The sequence below is a fragment of the Salvelinus namaycush genome, chromosome 8, assembly GCF_016432855.1.
Source record: "Salvelinus namaycush isolate Seneca chromosome 8, SaNama_1.0, whole genome shotgun sequence".
NCBI lineage: Eukaryota > Metazoa > Chordata > Actinopteri > Salmoniformes > Salmonidae > Salvelinus > Salvelinus namaycush.
This window is the reverse complement of record NC_052314.1, coordinates 49901714-49922514: the sequence shown is the minus strand read 5'-3', so window position 1 is coordinate 49922514 and position 20801 is coordinate 49901714. Positions and strand designations below refer to the sequence as shown.

Genomic DNA, 20801 nt, shown 5'->3' with positions numbered 1-20801 from the left:
TTTGCGCTGCCATTTCACAGCATGGGGTTGTCCTCCGTCATGCCAAAATGGGCCCTTACAACACACCTCATATTCTCACATTTTTGGACCGATTGCACCACATCGTCACAGCAGGAAATGAAATGCACCAGATGCAATACACAGTCATCTGGGACAATGTGTCATTCCACCGCTCTGCTTTGGTCCAGAACTGGTTTCAACACCATCCACAGTTGACAGTACTATACCTTCCACCATACTCTCCGTTTCTAAACCCTATCGAAGAGTTTTTCTCTGCATGGCGGTGGAAGGTTTACGATCTCCAGCCCCAGGCTCAGGTACCCCTCATTTAGGCCATGGAGGACGCCTGTGACCAAGTCGACGCCGCAGCTGTGCAAGGATGGATTCGACATTCAAGACGGTTCTTCCCGCGTTGTCTGGCTAATGACGATGTTGCTTGTGATGTTGATGAAATTCTCTGGCCAGATCCAACTAGGCGAAGAGATAATGTATAGTATGTTTACTGTAGTATTTTCTGTACAATATTGTCTGTTTTTTTGTTATTTACTGTAATTGTAACCTGTACTGGATACAGTATTTTACGTTTGTCTGTTTGCTGAGCTAACAGTGTTATGCACACTACTGTAGTAGCATGAAAACTGGGACATGTTTTGTTGTGATTCTCCATGTTGACATGTTGACTGATTTGGGTATATGGAGAGAAATAAATCAGTCTCAGTCTGCAGCGTTGGTCTTGTGTAGTGTTTGTATAGTTGCACTTTCTCTGTGTACTTCATTTACACTACTCTAATCACTGACAATTAGACTTGCTAAAAGTGTTTTAGGTTAGCAACAGCAGTGTGTAACTGGTTCAAAAAGATTGAAGTCATATGAAATGTGTGTGTTTCGTATGGTAACAAAATATTCTTTTTATGAAGTCGTGTATAGTTTTGACAAAAGTGTTCCATTTTGCAAATGATCTGAAGTGTTGTGCTACTTTGGTGTAGGGTTGTGCTAATTGTGTGTAGTGTTTTGACAAACCGGGCCCTGTTTTCAAAATTGTGCTTAAACAATTGAAAAAAACTGTAAAGCAATGTCAGTTGATAACACGCCACAAAACCATTGGTTGATGCAAGCAGGGGAACGGAACCTATATCTGTGTGGAGGGCTGTAAGGGTTTGCATGAATGCAGTAACATGAGAAAGGTAGGGCTGGGGGGGTTTTGGGCCATCCATCCATCCAAAGTAACACCGTTCCAATAAATCTCAATTCCTGAAACCTCTTCAGGCTCTATTCAATCTGTATACCTAAAGTGTTTTTCATGAGATGGCCATAAACAGTAACTGGTAATGCTGCATAGTTTTTAAAAAATGTCTGGAACTCACCTTTCTGGTATGTAATTTTTTTAAAGAATTGCTGGGGTATAATCACTTTTGAGGACACAAGCTCAACAAGTACACCGTACAAATATTATACAAATATGAAAATATGAAAAACCATATAGTGGGGGAAAGAAAAAAAAGTGGGGGAATAGGGCTTGAAATTACATAGTAACAATAAAAACACGACTTACTATAATATTTCACCTTTCTTATAACTGTAAAATAAATATAGTCATACTTAGTGACAGTATAAAAGTGGCATAATTTCATGACTGACGACAGATCATGTTCTGCCCAGCTTCCTCTGAATGACGCAGAGACGCCATTCAAATGCCTGCTGACTCATTACAACTTCAGCTTTAAGCACAAAGTGGTTTCGTCCCTCTGTGACCAAGAGAAAGCGGTCTTGTTTCAACTCTATGAAATCATTATATATTTATATGTGAGAACATCACAAAGAGATGAGACTGCTTTCGCTGCAAATCATTTCAAGGACAAAGCAATATTAGCGAGTCACAAAGAAGCCTTTGAAAAATGCCGCCTCTTTAATCTATATGTGCAAGGTATTGTGTCCAGCCTCCCCCGCCTCCCTCCACATCTCCCATCATGCCTTGGGAGCCTGCTTCAACAAATGAAATGGCTGTAATGAACTCTTTAGTCTATTCACATGCCTGTGAGGAAAGCACTGCACGGGGTCGACTAAATACCTAATGAAGCAAATGAACACTGTCGTTTTCCCTTCATCTTTCCTATAACCAAAGGAAAAGGAGAATGGTCGAGTCATTCTGATGTCATGTTGGCCAGTGACTGTGTTAACTGCGTTAGCCCCCAGTGTTAGGGGAGTGGACGAATGGAGGGATGGAGGGAGGGATAGCAGGAAGGGGAATGTTCATCATTCTGGGATGACAGTCATATAGCGAGCGATAATGGCAGGACTTGAATAAGCTCGGAGGCCCGCGCTAGCTTCGCATTCTCTTTCTAGCTATGCCATCCCATGCAAAAGGAATTTGGAATGGGCTCCATGCATATTTCATACGCAACTTGTTTCACAGATGTTTCTCCAGACATTTTCTGCCTCATGAAACAGGCTATATTATTATTTTATTAACTTACATCTCCTGTTGTTGTGAGGATACAGTACGGGGGCCCATCGGAGCAAGGTCTTTGATGTGAGAAATTGACTGGTACATGCATAAGTTAGGGCGGGGGAGAGAGAGGGGATGCAAACAATGCTTACAACAATTCTTGCAAACAATTCCCCGCTATTGTTATTTAATGCTGCTCTTTAATTATTTGTTGTTCGTATCTCGTACTTTTATTTAACTTTTTTTTTGGGGGGGGGGGGTATTTTCTTAAAACTGCATTGTTGGTTAAGGGCTTGTAAGTAAGCATTTCACTGTAAGGTCTACAACACCTGTTGTATTCGGCGCACTCGACAAATACAATTTGATTTGATTTGATTTGCAACACGTGTTGATGGAGACAGTGATAGAGACAATGAGGACGGACTTATCACAAGAAACGCTCCTTTGGGAGTTTCTTTCAATTACCAAAATACATTTATGGACTTATATAGTGAGATCCGTGCATCGGTGGCTCAGAGAGACCAATAATAACAGTATTTTGGTTCCTGCCAAGAGAAACGGACAGGTCATGCCTTTTCAGAAATTACCGCTGTGGCTTTCGGCACAAAGGAGAGATTCACACAACGAAGAAGAAGGCAAAGTCCATTTATCACTTTGTGAAACCTTACTGCAACTATCAAAGGGCAACCGGGAGCGAGCATTAGCCCAAACACCTATTCTCAAAATAGTAAAACTCCTAAATCCCCTCAACGCCTCCTCAAAGAGAAGCCGGCCTGCGAATGAATAGGCGTCAATCTACTTTTCCGCTTTCCGCCGAGGGCCCATCTTCAACCACCAACCACCTTTAATGGAGCTAGATTCCTACTCCACTTGGCAAAAGGCGTTGAGGTTCCACCTTTGAGAATGTTAGGGGTCTGTACTCATTTTAACTGCGCGCGCAGAGTCATGCTGTGCTGTGAAAGTGTTGTAGTCTGCTGGAGAGCTGGAACATTCAGGGCCTGCAACCACCATCAAAAGACTGAACGTGGCAGAAAGGAGAAGTGCTGGTTAGATCGGCCCCGAAAATACTTAAGCCTCCGTGTTTGGATTCTGATGTCTGGCCCCTTTTCTTTGAGAAGAAGAAGTTATATGGTGAATGGAAGAAATAAATTGCCAGCTGAATGGTGGGTAGGATAGCACTGGGGGCATGTTCAAAAAACAGAATGGCCCATTATCAGAAGTGTTTATTTTTGGACTAGGTTTTTGATTTCAATAATGCAACTGAACAGAGCGGCAAATACACTGCACTGAAGGGGAAATACAAGATGGATTTTTTTTTTACATGTATTTATCTTTCCCCATTGCTCTTCACTGGTCTCTAGCAACATTAACAGCAGTACAGTACAGTACATTTGTGCAGGGTGAAAAAGGTTAATAAAGTATTCACACTTTTTGTCTCAAGATCAGAGAAGCCTGGATGAGCGATTTGGAAGCCTTCTACTCTGAAGCCAACCCAGAAAGCCCAATATATCTGATATACAGTAGCTACTTCTTCACTTTTATGTCTATCCTTTTTGGGGGGGAGGATGCACTGACTAAAACATGCCAGAGCAGAGCAATAAAAAGAGGCTTTAAAGCTCAAACAGCCTCAAACAGCAGGGCATGTCCCATGCCGAGTCCAGGAGAACTTCGGTGCACACCACCCCGATCTGGGAACAAAGAGACATCCAAAAGCATAACAATGGCATCGTTTTCACAGTTCTTCGAGCCTGAAGACGACTGTTTGAAGGCCACCCAAGTCTTCCACGTTCACTTCAGATGTAAGGGGAGAAGCAATAGATACCTCACACAGAGGGGAAATTTCTCACAGCGAGAAATGTCTTTCAATAGGCAAATAATAGACCAAACACATGGGCATCCAGTTTGATCACAGCAGTGGAGGGGAAAAACTGTGCGGCTGTCAATTTGTCCGCCTAAGGAAAGAAATGAGTGGAGATTTGCAAACTGAATGTTCACGTGGAGAAGAGGATTTCACTGAGTACAATGGTGTAGTGTCACACCCTGACCGTAGAGAGCTTTTTATGTCTCTATTTTGGTGTGTTTGGGGTGGGCATTCTATGTTCCTTTTTTCTATGATTTGTATTTCTTGGTGTTTGGCCGGGTGTGGTTCTCAATCAGAGGCAGCTGTCTATCATTGTCTCTGATTGAGAACCATACTTAGGTAGCCTTTTTCCCCCCTGTATTTGTGGGTAGTTGTCCATGTATAGTTGCCTGTGAGCACTACGTTGGCTTCACGTTTTCGTTTTGATGTTTATTGTTTTGTTGGCGACATCTTATAATAAAGTAGTACGTACGCTCACCACGCTGCACCTTGGTCTACTGTTTCCACCTTAGACGATCGTGACATGTAGCTGAAAACCATGACACTGTACTAACGTAGGATACTATACAAAAGGTATAGAATAGCCTAATTGGTAAATAAGAATTTGTTCTTAATTGACTTGCCTAGTTAATATTATAAATAAAGGTTAAATTAAAAAAGTAAGTCACAATTCCATGCACACATGCACTCACACAGTCAGCTGTAACAGTGAGAGCTAGGGTTGAATGGCGGGAACCCGCTTACCGAGATTTACTGCCCAAAACAACTCTCTTTTCCCAGGATAAATAACTGCGACAAACCGGAAAATTATAATAAATTCTTTATATGAACAGCATTACGTGAAATGGAACTGTTAAATGATATGCAATGTCCAAATTTGGCTTCTCGACAGCCTTCGTCTCTGCTCTCTACATGATGACTCATCAATGCTCAGGGTGGGGACAGACAGTCCATCTCAGTATGGAGCGAAGTTCACAATGCATGCAGTCCTACCATCTCATCGTGGTAACTTTTTTTCTTGTGACAGGTAAGCCGACATTTGCTACCTGTCAGACTGAAAGCGCGTCTAATTTACACATCTCCATCTGGCTTTCGGAGGTCACCTTTTTTGCAGCAGCAGCGGTAGCTGCAGAGTTTTAAAAGAGTCTATCACTCGAATATCGTTGCTGTAAATCAGTGCATGCACAGTCTTTCTCACTCCATCAATTCCATTCAAATTGCATTCAAAACAGATAATCCTGTTCAAGACCGATATATAGGAGTTCCTAGCCTACCTCTTTCAGGTTTACATTCAATGCAGTATTAGCCTTAAATTTAGCTAAGGATTGATGCGTTATGCATAATAAGCTTATAACTTATAGCCTCTGTCTCTTGTGCAATAAGTACGCACCTGTGCTCCGCTGGCTTCTCTCCTTAAAAAACGCTCCTTAGCTCTTGGAGTCCCATGCAGGAAAAGCTAGACTAGAATAGCTTGCTGAACATTATTTCTTTTGTATTTCTCGTACCCATTGACTATTCGAAGAGGAACGCAAACTCTTATTTGATGAATGTTAAATACAGCAGCCAATAGAACACATTGGTAGTTTTAAAGAAGAGTGAATGTGCGATGGTGCTAGGCTATAGCAGTTATTTATTCAGACCCATAACCATTCAATCTTTGTGAAGAGAAGTGAAAGCCTTCTGCATCCATTTCTAGTCCTATATTATTCAAGCATGTCATTAGAACGCTGAAGATATGGACAACAAAACTTATTTCATTTAACTGTTGAAAGCGAGGAAGGAATGAAGCAACACTAGAGAGAGAAAGAGGAGTAAGGCTATTAACTTTAGGGGAAATATTATGAAAGGTATATGCACTACCGGTCAAACGTTTTAGAAAACCTACTCATTCAAGGGTTTTTCTTTATTTTTACTATTTTCTACATTATAGAATAACAGTGAAGACATCAAAACTATAAAATAACACATATGGAATCATGTAGTAACCCAAAAAAGTTTTAAACAAATCAAAAGATATTTGATATATATATATTTTATAATAGCCACCCTTTCCCTTGGTGACAGCTTTGCACACTCTTGACATTCTCTCAACCAGCTTCATGAGGTAGTCACCTGGAATCCATTTCAATTAACTGGTGTGCCTTCTTAAAAGTACATTTCTGGAATTTCTTTCCTTCTTAATGTGTTTGAACCAATCAGATGTGTTGTGACAAGGTAGGGGGGGTATACAGAAGATAGCCCTATTTGGTAAAAGACCAAGTCCACATTATGGCAAGAACAGCTCAAATAAGCAAAGAGAAACAACACTCCATCATTACTTTAAGACATGAAGGTCAGTTAATACAGAACATTTCAAGAACTTTGAAAGTTTCTTCAAGTGCAGTCACAAAAACCATCAAGCACTATGATGAAACTGGCTCTCATAATGACCGCCACAGGAATGGAAGACCCAGAGTTGCCTCTGCTGCAGAGGATAAGGTCCATTAGAGTTACTATCCTCAGAATTTGCAGCCCAAATAAATGCTTCACAGACTTTAAGTAATAGACACATCTCAACATCAACTGTTCAGAGGAGACTGTGTGAATCAGGCCTTCATGGTCGAATTGTTGCAAAGAAACCACTACTAAAGGACACCAATAAGAAGAAGAGACTTGCTTGGGCCAAGAAACACAAGCAATGGACATTAGACCGGTGGAAATTTGTCCTTTGGGTCTGGAGTCTAAATTAGAGATTTTTGGTTCCAACCGCCGTGTCTTTGTGAGACGCGGAGTTGGTGAATGGATGATTTCTGCATGTGTATTTCCCACTGTAAAGAATGGAGGAGGTGGTGTTATGGTGTGGGGTGCTTTTCTGGTGACAGTGTATGTGATTATTTAGAATTCAAGGCACACTTAACCAGCATGGCTACCACAGCATTCAGCGATACGCCATCCCATCTGGTTTGGGCTTAGTGGGACTATCATTTGTTTTTCAACAGGACAATTACCCACACACCTCCAGGCTGTGTAAGGGCTATTTTACCAAGAAGGAGAGTGATGGAGTGATGCATCAGATGACCTGGCCTCCACAATCCCCCGACCTCAACCAAATTGAGATGGTGTGGGATGATTCGGACCACAGAGTGAAAGAAAAGCAGCCAACAAGTGCTCACAATATGTGGGAACTCCTTCAAGACTGTTGGAAAATCATTTCAGGTGAAGCTGGTTGAGATACTGCCAAGAGTGTGCAAAGCTTTCCTCGACACAATCCTGTCTCAGGGCTCTACTGACAACTCCTTTGACCTCATGTCTTGGTTTTTGCTCTGACATGCGCTGTCAAGGCAAAGAGTGGCTATTTGAAGAATCTCAAATCTCAAATATATTTTGATAACCAACACTTTTTTGCTTACTACATGATTTCATATGTTATTTCATAGTTGTGATGTCTTCGCTACTCTTCTACATGTAGAAAATAGTAAAAATAAAGAAAAAACCTTGAATGAGTAGGTGTTCTTAAACTTTTGATCGGTAGTGTATATGCCTGCTAGTTATACAAATAGGCAATATTATATTTCAAAATTAAAATCTAATTCGCTAACCTATATGTCTCATTAAAATCTAATTTGCTAACCTATACGTCTCATTAAAATCTAATTCGCTAACCTATACGTCTCATTAAAATCTAATTCGCCGCATTTGCTATACCAGTATCACATGTTCTCTACCTGCTTTATCATGGTTTGAACGAGATGCGTAATTTCAGTCCATATAATACATTATGATACAATACAGTAAGGTAATGCAGTTCACACTCAAAAAGATTAGCCTACTGGAGCTTGTTTCATTAAAAACTTCTTAGGGATAGGGTCTAGTTTCTTGAATTTCCGCCTGACTGATGTGCCCAAAGTAAACTGCCTGTTACTCAGGCCCAGAAGCCAGGATATGCTTATAATTGGTAGCATTGGATAGAAAACACTTTGAAGTTTCTAAAACTGTTAAAATCATGTCTGAGACTATAACAGAATTGATATCGCAGGTGAAAATCCCAAGGAAAACCTACCAGAATTAAACATTTTAGGTCACAGGCTCTTATAATGGAAACCTTTGTTCCTATGTTCCTATGTAAATCCGTCTCCCAGATTGCAAATCATATGGCTTCCACTAGATATCAACAGTCTTTCTTTAAGGTTTTTGAAAAACAAGCAAGAATTTTGAGTTTTGGTTAGAAGAACACCGGAACAATATCAGTCTTTCGGCAAGCGAGGGAGAGGGCGCGGGCTTACTAATGTTGCTTTCCTATTGAACATACTACTTTCCGTATGAAATATTATAGTTTATTTACATTTTAGAGTACCTAAGGATTAAATATCAACGTCATTTGACTTGTTTGGACAAAGTTTAGCGGTAGCTTTTTGAACTCCTTTGTCTGCACGTTGAACGAGTGAATGACTGAAATCGATGGCGCCAACTAAACAGAATTTTTGGATATAAAGAAGGCTTTTATCTAACAAGACGACCATTCATGTTGTAGCTGGGACCCTTGGGATTTCAAACAGAGGAAGATCTTCAAAAGTAAGTGATTTATTTAAATCACAATTTGTGATTTTATGAAGCTTGCGCTGGTTGAAAAATATGTTGATGTGGGGCGCCGTCCTCAGACAATCGCATGGTATGCTTTCACCTTAAAGCCTATTGTAAATCGGACAACACAGTTAAAATAACAATAATTAAAGTTTTTAACCCTTTCATGTGTGAGTTCCAAATATCTCTAACGGTCGCCCCAGCGTGAGTTTTTTTATGCACGTGATGTTAGAATGTTCTCTCCATTCCAGAATGTGATTGATACGTAACAGTACATTTTATCCGCGCTGCCCTCAAACCAAAGCACGCAGCCTGTTTATATTTATAGGCTGTTTCAACTTCAATTTCAAATTATTTTCTAACAAGTTTTTATTTTCTAAAAACAGTTTGAATTTAGGTGTGTTCCGCCTCCTCATTCATTCACATAAAAATAGTAATTTTTACTTCTGCGGACAATTACACTTTTGGGACATTTCTGACACGGACAAAATTCCCCCAAGCACTTCCCAATTGTTTGTGCAGTTCACGTCTGCAGACATTTGCTCATCTCCCGTCAGAACATGATCTGCACACGTGTTCACATTTTCTATCTGTTGCCCTCATTGCAGTCCTTGTTTTCGTTAATAATAATAACTTTGGAAATGTGTGCGTTTCTATCAAAGTAAGTGCATTATTACGTTATAATAGTTTCTGTATGTCGTTTCTATTGTAGCGTACTGTATGTATGGAGCATAATATATTTGTGTATATTCTTTATAACCGCGGACACGTGAGGTAACGTTACTCATTTTATAACCTTTATGGTGTTATAGTCAATCGTGCTTATGTAGCTACATTATTCTATTAGCTCTGTAAAACAATGCTAGTTGCGTCAGAGAAGTAATATCTTGTGTTGTATTTTGAAGCTACATGGCCTTATGACTCCCAAGTGGCGCAGCAGTCAAAGGCACAGCACATCAGTACTACAGGTGTCACTACAGACTCCCTGGTTCAAATCCAGGCTGCGTTTCTATCAAAGTAAGTGCCTTATTACATTATAATAGTTTCTGCTGTAGCTCACTGTATGTATGGATCATAATATATTCCTTATAACCGCGGACACGTGAGGTAACGTTACACATTTTATAACCTTTATGGTGTTATAGTCAATCGTGCTTATGTAGCTACATTATTCTATTAGCTCTGTAAAACAGTGCTAGTTGCGTCAGAGAACTATTAGCTTGTGTTGTATTTTGAAGCTACCCTGACCTTATGACTCCCGAGTGGCGCAGCGGTCTATGGCACTGCATCTCAGTGCTAGAGGCGTCACTACAGACACCCTGGTTCAAATCCAGGCTGTATCACAACTGGCTGTGATTGGGAGTCCCATAGGACAGCGCACGATTGGCCCAGCGTTGTCCGAGTTTGGCCGGTGTAGGCCATCATTGTAAATAATAATGTGTTTTTAAATTACTTGCCTAGTTAAATAAATAAAAAATATGACCATGGTTTGTTTATTTGGTCTATTCAGCATAGCTCATAACAGTCTTACTGGATGAAAAGACAGCAAGAAAACACATATGCCAATATGTAATAGTCGTCTATTTTATTGCAGTATTGGTAGTTGGTTCAACAACTTGTTATACTAGAGGACAAAAAACTGAATATGCATAACCCATATTTAATATTCATGCAGTGACTGAACAACAACTGCATTTCCACCCCCCCCCCCCCCCCCCCCCCCCCACCTCTAAAGGCATAGTATCATGGCAGTCAGTCACTTATTTCTGCAGAAATAAGCAGGAGCATGTGATACTTTGAGGAGCATGTGATACTCCTCAAAGCATGGTGAAATACATAGAGGTGTATCACAAGCTAAACACATGTATTTTGTCATCTTCCTCTGCTTTTTTCTCCTAGTGCCAGACAGGCAGACTTTGCAGTGCCTCCTTGTGCGACTACCTTGAGCAGCAGTTTGAGGGACTTTGCAGGGAAAATGCCGTGCAGTGAGGCGTAGGGGATTGTTTACAGCAGGACGACCCCCAGTGGATGGGCGCCGAGGGGTGTGGTGCTCCTCCAGCAGCTCTCTCATTAGGTTCTCTCTGTATTTTTGGTAGGTAATTACTTTACCTAAGAGGGAGTGGGGAGGATGAAGAAAGTTAGAGGATGATGAGGCAGTGGGTAGGTGGGTGAGATATTGTCACTATAATTGCATAATGGATTTGTATGTGAACTGTACATCCAATTACAAAAATAGCTTGTTCAGTAATCATCTCACCTGTTAGTTGGCGGTGAACTATGCTGCCATTGAGGGCAGCAGTGTCGATCAGATGGAAAAATATCTTCTTAAACCACTTGGTTGTTTTCCGAGTGCATTCCACAAAGCTGTTTATCATGTCTGCCTTATCCACTGCCCCCATTTTGAGGTTATAGTCAAGCACACAATCTGGTTTGATCTTTCTCACTCCAGTCAGGTGATCCACCTTCCCTGTGGCCGACATGGTTGCTGTATGGACAGTGGAGAGGACATGGACATCTCTTTTGTCATGCCACTTTACTGCCAGCTGTTGACCATTCTCCTGGAACTCCACCTCCCCTCTCTGCATCTTCCTGCATCCGAATCCTGGCATCCCCTTCCTGTTCGACCTGACTGTGCCACAGGCCCCTGTGCTGTTGGAGAGCAGATGCTGGAAGAGTGTGGGACTGCTGTACCAATTGTCCACGTACAAAGTGTGTCCCTTGCCGAGATGAGGAGCCAGCATGGTCATCACTACGGACCCGGACACCCCAAGCCCCTCATAATGTTTGATGTCAGTGGTGGACCCTGTGTAAACTATAATATCCTGGACAAATCCTGTCTTCACGTCGCACATGACAAAGAACTTGACTCCAAACCTGTGCCTTTTGGAGGGAATATATTGACGGAACGCCAGCCTACCTTTCCATAACATCAGGGACTCATCAATGCATAGGTCCTTTTATGGCACAAAGACCCGACCAAATGCTGATGTCAGGCTGGTTAGAACATTTCTTATTTTGTATAACGGGTCACTTAAGATGGCAGTAGCATTGTTGACGAAATGCAGGCATCGCAGCAGAACTAGGAAGCGGTCTTGGGAAAAGAGGGTGGCAAAGAAGGGAGTTGCAAACATAGGATCTGTGCTCCAGTATTCTCTTAGGGAGTTCTTCTTTACTATCCCCATGAGGAGGACTGTCACCAGGAAGGTATACATTTCACTAATTGTGGTTGTCACCCATTTAGCGAGTGGCTCAGACTGAATGGCTCAGAGTGAGAGGGTACGTGTTTGACTACTGGCACGCGCCACTTGTATCAATAAATCACTATCAGAAAATGTTTCGTGTGGCAATTATTTGTGTATTTACAGCTTTATTCACATGTTTTCAATTCTAGGTGACAAATCATGCATTCCGATTCTTGCACAGATTGTAATGGGCACATATTATGTGTGTAAAATACTTTTTTTGAAGGTTGTACTGATTATGATGAGCTAAGCTAATTCCAGCTGTGTAGCCATGTTTGTTGACATACAATGCATTCTGGGTTTCACGTAATCGTTTGTTTGACCAAAGATGTTATAACAAAATGAGGTGAGTAAGAGTTCACAAATTCTTTGAGGACTTCCGGAAATGAATGGTGGGATGTGAACGACGGTAGATGACACACCCCTTCAACATGCATACTATAAACAGACCAAACTCATCTCGTCTTCTCTTATTATCTTCGGTTTCTGTGAGGAAAAATGCATGGCTGCGCGCTGAAACTAATCATCGGATTACTTTCGATTTCTATAAAGTGTTTTACCTAATTATTTCGATCAATGGTGAGCTCACCCGTGATGTGATTAATTATACATAGTAATTGCTATTAGCTAATTCATATTGTAGTTTATGTCAGCCGAGAGTTAGAAAATATGACTGCTTGTGTTGGGTCAATCTTTCCTCAGTTAGCGCTAGGACTATTGTAGCCTACATTTTCCCGGTTAGGATGATTGTGTTATGCTATATATTCTTCTGTGAATATCTGAACATTGAATCCAAAAAATAAACTGCTCACATTCTGGACATAACTTTGTAAGGACTGTGTTTGTGTAAATAGTTTCTGAAAAAAGTGTAGCCAACTCAAACGCTGATTGTTGCGTCATTCGAAACTGGCCGTTCTAAACGAGCGTTCTAAATGAGTGTTCTAATCACACGGGTGTGATCGTACGCTTCAGGAACCACTGTAGAACGATCACACCAGTGTGATGGTACGTGTGAAAGGGTGAAATGATATTAGGTATGTTCATGAATGTTTAATATAACGATTATTTATTTGAATTGCGCACCCTACAACTTCACTGGATGTTGTCGGCTCATGTCCCGCTACCAGGACGCCTATCCCTATTAAGATATATATAGCTAGCTACATCTATGGGCTTTTATGGTTTTCTTTTGTGCATAATGTGCAGTAACTGTATACTGTATTACATATATGTATTGGATAATGGAACAACCATTTTGACTTTTTTGAACTTGGGCTCATTAAATGTCTTTATTGTAGGGCTCATAAAATATATTTAATGTAGGGCTCATCAGGCTCAGGTAACATCAGGCTTGACATAGGCATATTTAAAGTGCCTTCGGAAAGTATTCAGACCCCTTTACTTTTTCCACATTTTGTTAGGTTACAGCCTTATTCTAAAATTAATTAAATAGTTGTTTTCCTTCATCAATCTACACAATACCCCATAATGCCAAAAACAGTTTTTTAGACATTTTTGATCATTTATATAATATAATAATGATAATAGACCCTTTGCCTTGATCCTGACTAGTCTCCCAGTCCCTACCTCTGAAAAAACACCCCCACAGCATGATGCTGCCACCACCATGCTTCACTTTACGGATGGTGACAGGTTTCCTCCAGACGTGGCTATTAGCATTCAGGCCAAAGAATTGAATCTTGGTTTCATCAGACCAGAGAATCTTGGTTCCCATGATCAGAGAGAGTCTTTAGGTGCCTTTTGTCAAACTCCAAGCGGGCTGTCATTTTCTTTTTACTGAGGAGTGGCTTCCTTCTGGCCACTCTACCATAAAGGCCTGATTGGTGGAGTGCTGCAGAGATGGTTTCCTTCTGGAAGGTTCACCCATCACCACAGAGAAACTCTATAGCTCTGTCAGAGTGACTATCTGTTTCTTGGTCACCTCCCTGACAGCCAGTTCTAGGGAGAGTCTTGGTGGTTCTTAACTTCTTCCATTTAAGAATGATAGAGGCCACTGTGTTCTTGGACACCTTCAATGCAGCAGAAATGTTTTAGAAACCTTCTCCAGATCTTTTCCTCGACACCATCCTGTCTCAGAGCTCTACTGACAACTCCTTTGACCTCACGTCTTGGTTTTTGCTCTGACATGCGCTGTCAACTGTGAGACCTTATATAGACAGGTACAGTATGTGCCTTTCCAAATCATGTCCAATCAATTGAATTTACCACAGGTGGACTCCAATCAAGTTGTAGAAACATCTCAAGGATGATCAATGGAAACAGGATGCACCTGAGCACAATTTCGATTCTCAAAGCAAAGGGTCTGAATACTTATGTAGATAAGGTATTTCTGTTTTTTATTTTAAATACATTTGCAAACATTTCTGAAAACCTCTTTTCACTTTGTCCTTGTGGGGTATTGTGTTTAGATTGCTGAATTAAAAAAATTTAAATTCCATTTTAGAATGAGGCTGTAACGTAACAAAATGTGGAAGTCAAGGGGTCTGAATACATTCCGAAGGCAGTGCTTTATAATGCTTTTGAATGATACTAGTTTTGGTGGGAAATACGGGGCTATCCGGGAGAAAGGTGATTTATTCTCAGGATGGAACATTTAAAAAAAAAAAAAAAGAAAAGTCAACTCTAGTGAGAGCAAATATCATGTATTTTTTATTCTCTAGTAGAGATACACTAGCGAACAGCATTAGTGTGCAGCAGCAAAAGCAGCTAAATCCTCCAGGATTAAAGCTCTCTCTCTCACTGTCTCTCTACCTCTAAAAAAGCAAATTCTCAAAAGCCTCCGGAGAACTTTAATTACCCATGGTGCATCTCTTCCTGTGTAGCCAGCCTTCTGTAAAACTCACTAGGTCATAGGAGTGGCGCAACCCTGGAACGGCAGAGAAATTCCCAGGACTCGAGTGCCTAAATCCAGCTCAGAGTTGCACCACAGGCTTTCGTCTTTCACTTGCCACCACATTAATTCCCAGTCCCCCCTTTCTCCTCGGCTCTCCAACTAACCTCTCTTGTACTGTACAGGCTTTGGGCTGTACTGCTCTCTATGCCTTCTGTTTGAATAAAACCACCACAGCTAGCAAGGCTAGTGTCTCAGTCACCCTTTCAATATTAGAAAGAAACCTTGGTCACCCGTTACACAATTCAAAAGACAACTCTACTAAACAGGTGTACCCCTGTTTGTGTTTTTGTAAAGGCAATAAAACGATAGATAATATGAACTCACCGCTTAACTGCAACCAAGGTTTCAATCAAAAGGACTGAATGAAAAAAACATGAAGGTTGCTAAATTGCTCATATATTTATTCAAACACAACCCTCTCAAAGCAAGGACATTGAATTTGAGTTTTATGTAACACACAACAATATTTCCTCAGTTGTCAAATCCTAGAAGGTTTTTGAAAATCATTGCTGTATGCTACAATACATTTTGATTTAATATTAAGGTACAGTATTTAGGAAAATGTGTAAGATACACAATCCTCCCCCCTGATGTCCAACACATGCCCAACACAATCCAAATAAGCAGGTCCTTGACTTTAGCTTTATTTACTGTACAAATAGGCCTGTTTAATCACATGAGGAAAAATGCGTAGGTACTTTGTGTTTTTCTGTAAAATGTGCATATTTGCAGTGTTAATAAACACTTCAAAGTTTTGAACTTTAATAATGAATTACTATTGAGACAACATGACAATGTGCCTAGTGACCGGGAGTGGATTATTAATTGTTTTGGGAGGTCAACTAACGACAGCCATGGCGCAAAATGGAAAAATAATATTAACTCAATCGAGAACCAGCTCTGAAACCTTTGCATAGTTAGGAATTGGTCCTCCCAGGAAGGAAGGAGTTATGTTTTGGAATCGGATATATTGATACTCTGTATACATGGTAAAGCCATGTGCGAGGGGGAGAGAGAGAGAGAGCGAGATGGCAGATGGAAAGAGAAAGAGGTGAGAGATGGCAGATAGAGAAACAGAGTGAGAGAGCAGAGAGAGGGACACATACAGTATATAAAGAGAGAGCGAGAGAGGGCAGAGAGGGACATATATATAAAGAGAGCGCGAGAGAGGGCAGAGAGAGAAAGAAGGCAGAGGGCGTGTATGTGGCACTCTCGGTGTGAACGAGCTGACACTGTGGAGGAGGCCCCTGGGAAAGCCGCAAGCTTGACCCTAGGCAAGGCTGACCACATGGGAGTGACAGGAGAGAGAGAGTGAGAGAAAGAGAGAGGGGTAAACTGAGTGAGACAGAGAGAGAGACACAGAGAGAGAGGGAGAGAGCGAGAGGGAGTCTGGCAGCCCAGTAGCCCAACCCCCGACACTGCACAGCTCAGTCAGTGAGTCCAATCTTTCAGACAACCTTCCTCACTCTCACCAGGCTTCTGTGGTGGCATATTTCTGCTTTACCAAATGAGGAGAGTTACAAACTACACACCAGTCAGAGTTATACTTAAACTACATCTTTAATAATAATAAGCTTTGCAATAACATTGGACTTTCAACAATTCACTACTTCTAATGAACCGATGAGATGTACCAACAGAAAAGTACAAAGATCTTTTATAGCCAAGATACACCCCTCTCAACTTACACTGACGAACCACAGATCTTGTATGAAAGGTATCTATAAAACATAGCAGACAGTTACTCCTGTGTCAACAGTTTTCATTGTAAAGACCAGTGTCTGGCCCCCTTACTCCAAAAGGGAACCGTCTCTCCCTGGTACGGCATAGAACAGAACCATTAGCTCATGTTCTCTGGAATGCTCTTTAGGTTTTATCACCCAAAGACATCGTAAATCTCCTCTGTCAGTACTATCTCATAGAGGCCCATCCTCAGTAGAACACACACACAATACTCTATTCTGTCGAATAAAACAACCATTATAACGACACTTCTCCCTCTCTCTGAGTGCTACTACAAAATATCCACACCCCTTGACTTGTTCGATATTGTGTTGTGTTACAGCCTGAATTTAAAATGGATTCAATTTAGATTTTGTGTCACTGGCCAACACATAATACCCCATCATGTCAAAGTAGAAATAGGTTTATAGAAATTGTTACAAATCAATACAAAAAATGAAAAGCTGAAGTCTTGAGTCAATAAGCATTCAACCCCTTGTTACGGGAAGCTTAAATAAGTTCAGGAGTGAAAATGTGTTTAACAAGTCACTAATAAGTTGAATGGACAATAATAGTGTTTAACATGATTTTTGAATGACTACCTCATCTCTGTACCTCACACATACAATTATCTGTAAGGTCCCTCAGTAGAGCAGGGAATTGGATGGCAAAAAAAAAATGTAAGCAGACTTTGAATAACCCTTTGAGCATGGTGAAGTTATTAATTACACTTTGGATGGCATATCAATACACCCAAAGACACAGGCGTCCTTGCTAACAGGAAGGAACCGCTCAGGGATTTCACCTTGAGGCCAATGGTGACTTTCAAAGAGTTAAAGGCTGTGATAGGAGAAAACTGAGGATAGGTCAACAACATTGTACACTGAACAAAAATATAAACACAACATGTAAAGTGCTGGTCCTATGTTTCATGAGTTGAAGTAAAAGATCCCAGACATTTTTCATACAGACAAAAAGCTTGTATCTCTAAAATGTTGTGCAATTTTTTTTTTTACATCCCTGTTAGTGAGCATTTTATCCTTTGTCAAGATAATCCATTCACCTGACAGGTGTGCCATATCAAGATGATTAAACAGCATGCTCATTACACAGGTGCACCTTGTGTTGGGTTCAATAAAAGGCCACTCTAAAATGTCCAGTTTTGTCACACAACATAATGCCACAGATGTCTCAAGTTTTGAGTGAGTGTGCAATTGGCATGCTGACTGCAAGAATGTCCACCAGAGCTGTTTTCAAAGAATGGAATGTTCATTTCTCTATCAACGTCATTTTGGAGAATTTGACAGTATGTCCAACCGGCCTCACAACCGCAGACCACGTGTAACCACGCCAGCACAGGACCTCCACATCTGGCTTCTTCATCTGCGGGATTGTCAGAGGGATCACTAAAATGGTGCCAACAGAGTGGGCTGCCTTGCTTCTAGCTCTTAGGAAACTTTGCAGTATTTAGTTTTTTTATAAATTCTTTCTTACATTATTAGCCCAGAAAAGGTTTTGTGTTATTGCTGTGCTCTTCACAGAAGAAGAACTATTGGACATCAGAGCGGCGGTAACTCACCAGCACTACCAGCATTACGACCAGGAATACGACAGATCCTTTGTTCGCACCCACCAGGGCAATTGAACTGATTCCAGAGGCCGTCCCAAAACAACGCTGGCGAAGGAGAGGTACTTGGAGTGGTCTTCTAGTCCGACCACATTTGTGGCCTGCTGGAGGTCATTTTGCAGGGCCCTGGCAGTGCTCCTCCTTGCACAAAGGCGGAGGTAGCGGTCCTGCTGCTGGGTTGTTGCCCTCCTACGGCCTCCTCCACGTCTCCTGATGTACTGGCCTGTCTCCTGGTAGCGCCTCCATGCTCTGGACACTACGCTGACAGACACAGCAAACCTTCTTGCCACAGCTCGCATTGATGTGCCATCCTGGATGAGCTGCACTACCTGAGCCACTTGTGTGGGTTGTAGACTCCATCTCATGCTACCACTAGAGTGAAAGCACCGCCAGCATTCAAAAGTGACCAAAACATCAGCCAGGAAGCATAGGAACTGAGAAGTGGTCTGTGGTCACCACCTGCAGAACCACTCCTTTATTGGGGGTGTCTTGCTAATTGCCTATAATTTCCACCTTTTGTCTATTCCATTTGCACAACAGCATGTGAAATGTATTGTCAATCAGTGTTGCTTCCTAAGTGGACAGTTTGATTTCACAGAAGTGTGATTGACTTGGAGTTACATTGTGTTGTTTAAGTGTTCCCTTTATTTTTTTGAGCAGTGTATATTACTCAGTAATATTCAGTCTCTGGATAATAAAGTTGGCGAGATCAGGGCCAGGGTTTCTTTCCAGAGTGACATCAGAGATTGTAACATACTCTGTTTCATGGGAACATGGCTCACTCGGTATATACTGTCTGAGTCGGTCCAGCCAGCTGGATTCTCAGTTCATCGCGCAGACAGGAATAAATATCTCCACGGGAAGAAGGGCGGGGGTGTATGTTTCATGATTAACGACTCATGGTGTAATTGTGATAACATATAAGAACTCAAGTCCTTTTGTTCACCCAACCTAGAATACATCACAATCAAATGCCGACCGTATTATTTCCCAAGAGAATTTTCTTTGGTTATAGTTACGGCCGTGTATATCCCACCTCCAGCCGATACCACGACGGCCCTCAAAGAACTTCATTGGACTTTATGCAAACTGGAAACCACATATCCTGAGGCCGGATTTATTGTAGCTGAGGATTTTAACAAAGCAAATTTGAGAAAAAGGCTGCCAAAGTTCTATCAACACATAGACTGTAGTACTCGCGCTGCTAAAAGCACTCGGCCACTTCCGGGATACATACAAGGCCCTCCCCCACCCTCCTTTCGGGCAAATCTGACCACAACTCTTTTTACTCCTCCCTTCCTATAGGCAGAAACTCAAACAGGAGGTACCCGTCCTAAGGACTATTCAACGCTGGTCTGACCAATCGGAATCCACGCTTCAAGATTATTTTGATCATGTGGACTGGGATATGTTCCGGTTAGCTTCAAAGAATAACATTGACGTATATACTGATATGGTGACTGCCCTATCCCATCTGGACAAGAGGAATACCCATGTAAGAATTCTGTTCATTGACTATATCTCAGCATTCAACACCATAGTACCCTCCAAGCTCATCATTAAGCTTGAGGCCCTGGGTCTGAACTCTGCCCTGTGCAACTGGGTCCTGGACTACCTGATGGGCCACCCCCAGTTGGTTAAGGTAGGACACAACACCTCCACTCCACTGATCCTCAACACCCACAAGGGTGCGTGCTCAGCCCCCTTCTGTACTCCCTGTTCACCCATGACAGCATGGCCAAGCACATCTCCAACTCAATCATCAAGTTTGCAGACGACACAACAGTAGTAGGCTTGGTTACCAACAATGACGCTACAGGGAAGAAGTGAGGGCTCTGGCAGTGTGGTGCCAGGAAAATAACCTCTCACTCATCGTCAACAGAGGAGATGATCGTGGACTTCATAGGGAGCACCCCCTATCCACATCGATGGGACCGCAGTGGAGAGGGTGGAAAGCTTCCAGTTCCTCGGTGTACACGGACAAACTGAAATGGTCAACCCACACAGACAGTGTGGTGATGAAGGTGCAACAACAACCTCAGGAGGCTGAAGAAATTTGATTTGGCACCTAAAACCCTCACAAACTTTTACAGATGAAAAAAAATAGTGGGCATCCTGTCGGGCTGCATCCCCGCCTGGTACGGCAACTGCACTGCCCACAACCACAGGGCTCTCCAGAAGGTGGTGCGGTCAGCCCATCGAATCACCGGGGGCAAACTACTTGCCCTCCAGGACACCTATAGCACCTGATGTCACAGGAAGGCCAAAAAGATCAAAGACAACAACCACCCGAGCCACTGCCTGTTCACTCTGCTATCATCCAGAAGGCGTGGTCAGTACAGGTGCATCAAAGCTGGGACCGAGAGACTAAAAAACAACTTCTATCTCAAGGCCATCAGACTGTTAAATAGTCATCACAAGCACATTAG

At 41.8% G+C, this 20801-nt stretch overlaps 1 protein-coding gene across 1 annotated transcript in view; it reads right to left on the bottom strand.

The window, feature by feature from the left end:
* LOC120052175 (piggyBac transposable element-derived protein 4-like) overlaps positions 1-11818 on the bottom strand; it is a 32482-nt gene extending 20664 nt beyond the window's left edge. The window contains exons 1-2 of the mRNA XM_038999009.1: positions 11125-11818; positions 10730-10976 (exon numbers count right to left, since the gene is read on the bottom strand). Of these exons, the coding sequence (XP_038854937.1) occupies positions 10730-10976; positions 11125-11797 (920 nt within the window). The 5' untranslated portion in view covers positions 11798-11818. The remainder of the gene's footprint in view (positions 1-10729; positions 10977-11124) is intronic.
* Between the last annotated feature and the right edge of the window lie 8983 nt (positions 11819-20801).